The 3,611-nt window shown below is 39.6% G+C and overlaps 1 protein-coding gene across 2 annotated transcripts in view; it reads right to left on the minus strand.

Annotated features, from left to right (window-relative positions):
- Positions 1-497: 497 nt before the first annotated feature.
- Positions 498-3,611, minus strand: part of LOC123969134 (perforin-1-like) — a 4,508-nt gene continuing 1,394 nt past the window's right edge. The window contains exons 3-4 of one of the 2 annotated variants that reach the window (XM_046046237.1): positions 2,356-2,358; positions 498-1,246 (exon numbers count right to left, since the gene is read on the minus strand). In XM_046046237.1, the coding sequence (XP_045902193.1) occupies positions 683-1,246; positions 2,356-2,358 (567 nt within the window). In that variant the 3' untranslated portion in view covers positions 498-682. Of the gene's footprint in view, positions 1,878-2,076; positions 2,613-3,611 lie in introns of those variants that run through there. The other variant, XM_046046238.1, reaches the window with a different exon arrangement.

The following is a 3,611-nucleotide window of genomic DNA, read 5'->3' on the forward strand; positions in this document are numbered from 1 at the left end:
AAATATGTGTCTCTTCCTTTTTTGTAGGTTTCTGTTCCTCACACTTGCAAAGCATTTTCTGGCTCTTGATGTTGTCAAATGCATTTCCTTCAGATACAACAATGTCAATGTGCTGGTTAGAATACATTTTTTCATTGCAATTCACTGCTAACTGGGCTTTGTTTTAGTCCCTTCCTTTACAACTTTTATAACTGGTGGGAGGAAAATTCATTTTTCCATGACCCCACTTGCAGGAGCTATCAGTGAAATCTAGGAAGTTGTAAAATTCACATCAATAGCTCTTGATTTGGAGGTATATAGTATAAAGGTTGATATTTAACTAAATTATTTTAATTGGTTCGTACATTTGACAAACTTATGTACACTATCTTCAAAGGTTTAGACAGTTGGATGTATAAATATACATTTTAATGTTTCATGTAAACCACAAAATTAGACAGTATTTTTGGATATATAGAATTAGACAGACACCTGTTTTGTCTTTGTTGAGGCTTTATTGTCGTTTATTTGTAACTAACAAGAAAGAAGCAGATGAAAAGGTGGATTATCAAACATAAGTACTCACAAACACATATTTGGGTTAAATTTAAGAAATTGAGAACATATATACTTATTTTTGCAAACAAAGGGACAAAATATGCAATTAACTACATGCAAGATCATCATAAAATCAAATCCTTATTCACTCATCACCCGATCTGGCCTCAACCTGACTGACTGATTTAGCTTTCTTCTTCCCCATCTCTCCAAGAAGGATCCCATTTCGGGTGTAGAAGAGTTTGGTCAGAGAGGGACTCATGGGAGAGGGTGTGTACTCTTGACATCGGTTACCACTAAGACCTTCTGCGCACTCTACTATGTAGGAGAAGTAGAAGGTACCATGGTCTAACATACAAGTGTTACTCACCTTCCCACTACGCAGATTAAATGAACACTCACCAAGCAGATCACTGTTCCAGTAACTATCCTCATCATAAATACTGAACTTAAGTTTATCTTTCATGTTGATGGTTATGGGTCCAAATTCAAATGTGTCTGACCATTTAGGATTGTCATTGTTACTGATGATGTCAGTGCGCTTATTCTGAACACCATATGTCACCTGAACTGAACCATCTGTCTGAGTCCACTTATCACCATACAGACCTCGTGCATAGAGCTTGAAGACCTTTAATGTTGCAAGACCTTTCCCAGCAGGACAGCAGTTGGACGCGATATTCTGATTTCTGTTGCAAACACAAGCACACACGTCCCTTTTGTTGGACCTGTGCCCAATCTTACAGCTTTCTGAGCATTTCTTCAACACTGCATTTTTCTTGATGTACGTCTCCACCTCTTTCTTCAGTCCGGCGCTGGCAGGATGACCACTTGGCAGTATGGTGTGCAGGGGCTTTAAATTGTATCGGACCACATCAGGGATGTCTTTCAGTGAGTTAAGCCAGCTGTTATAGACAGAGGGGTTTGATTGGCCTTGAAATAGGATATCAGCTCCATCAATGTTTCCACCAGTGACCTCTGTGATACGCTCATTGAAACTGCTACTGAAACTTTGGTTAGAGCCTAACTTCTTCTTCTCTGCCTGACAGTGTGCTAATGTGGCGTTAATGCTGGCGCTACTTTCAAAGCTAGCTGAGGCCTCAACTGACAAACAGTCACTGACTTCTGTTGCTGACAGTCCATTCATGGTTGCCTGGCAAGTCCTGATGGAAGTGAAGGCCTTTATCTCCCCTCCCAGAGACACTTGTATGATGTAATGTGTACCATATGTGTCAATCAGATTGCGATATAATGTCTCTGTTTCACGTGAATACGGAGGAAGGTCATTCACGGCTGATTCAAACTCATGACTCAGTGGAGGTCTTGTTGCCAGTCTGTAGCTGTGAAGCAAAGGAAGTATATAAATTAGTTAGTCTATCACAGCACCATTTTATTCACATCTCACTATTTATGTTTTTTGTTTAAGCAGAATTGCTGTAATTATTGCCAACTTCCAGAAGACTGTAAAACAAAATATTTCTCAGTGAACTGAACAAATACATTCAGAATTAATGACACAAAGTACATTCACATACTCACCGGTAGAAACTACAGTGGACAGAATGGCTTAAGAAGGTGTAGCGATCTTGTTTGGACTTTTGCATGCTAAAGCTAGATTCTCTGGAGTGGGATCCTCCTAAGCCACCACCAACCGTGACACTAGGATCTACAGGTATGTCGAGGCCAATTTTCCAGTCATTGGACACCGATGATGTAGAATCATTGACAAGACTTTCAGCAGAGTCGTAGACTGTACTGGAGACCTTTAAACTGCACTTGGGGAGGGTTCTCCAGTCCACTACAGCAACTGGGACCTTCTGGCTCTCTCCATTCCTGTAGTTGTTTCTGTATAGCCTGCAAGTGTCATTGGCAAGCTTCCATGTTTCAGTGTCGATGACATAGGCACCTTTCCGCTCCATCGAGACAATGTCGAAGCCTTCTCCACCCAGATTGTAACCAGGGACAAAGTGAGCCTTTTCACACTCCTTTGGTGTACCAATGAAGCTTACACTGGATGGCAGACACAGAGGACTCCATGCCCAGAACAGGAGCATGAGATGCCACAGCTTTGCCATCTGCGTGAGGGTTAAAACAACAAGACAAGACGAAATGGTTGCAATCAATTAAACAATTCAAACTCTGAATGTAAAATTTAAAATACTACTTCATTACTCAAATCAAACTATTATTTTCAGATAAATAACTCAGGTGTCTTACCATGAATGTTGACAGCAAGCTCTGTTCAGTAGCTTATAATATCGGACCTATATTATAGTACTGATGTGGAGGTGGAGTCTCAATTGGGTATGTAATTGTCACACATTATTTTTCACCATCTGCATTTAGCAAATGTGTTATAACTGCTGTAAAAATGTGACATTTGCATGTCACACACTATTAAGATGAACAATAAGATCTAACTTAAATGACCACATGGGGACCCTGGTGTTTTGTGGTAACATCTTAACGTGTAACAGCAAGTGAATATAAAAATGTATTAAGCATACGTAGCTAGAGAAGGAAAGTATAAAACTAAATTATAAATGTAAAATATTAGTGCAGTGATTACTGTATGAACTGTGGATTGTGAAGATGTCCGGCTCAAATGTGTAGCTACAAACAATTATGAACAGTTTTTATAAAAGCACATTGTTTTTACAGAGATATTGTGGAGATAAAATCAGATCAGATGAAACTCATCAGTTAGCTAAACTTCAAATGTGCCTTCAGGATGTTAAAACCTGGATGAGCTGTAATTTTCTTATGTTAAACTCAGATAAAACTGAAGTTATTGCTCTGGGGCCTAAGCACCTCCGTGACGCATTATCTAAAGATATAGTTTCCCTGGATGGCATCGCCTTGGCCTCCAGCACCACTGTGAGGAATCTTGGAGTTATCTTTGATCAGGACATGTCGTTTAAGTCCCACATTAAGCAAATTTCAAGGACCGCCTTTTTTCACCTACGTAATATTGCGAAAATCAGGAACATCCTGTCTAAAAATGATGCAGAAAAACTAGTCCATGCATTTGTTACTTCTAGGCTGGATTACTGCAATTCCTTATTATCAGGCTG

This window comes from Micropterus dolomieu, linkage group LG04, assembly GCF_021292245.1.
Source record: "Micropterus dolomieu isolate WLL.071019.BEF.003 ecotype Adirondacks linkage group LG04, ASM2129224v1, whole genome shotgun sequence".
NCBI lineage: Eukaryota > Metazoa > Chordata > Actinopteri > Centrarchiformes > Centrarchidae > Micropterus > Micropterus dolomieu.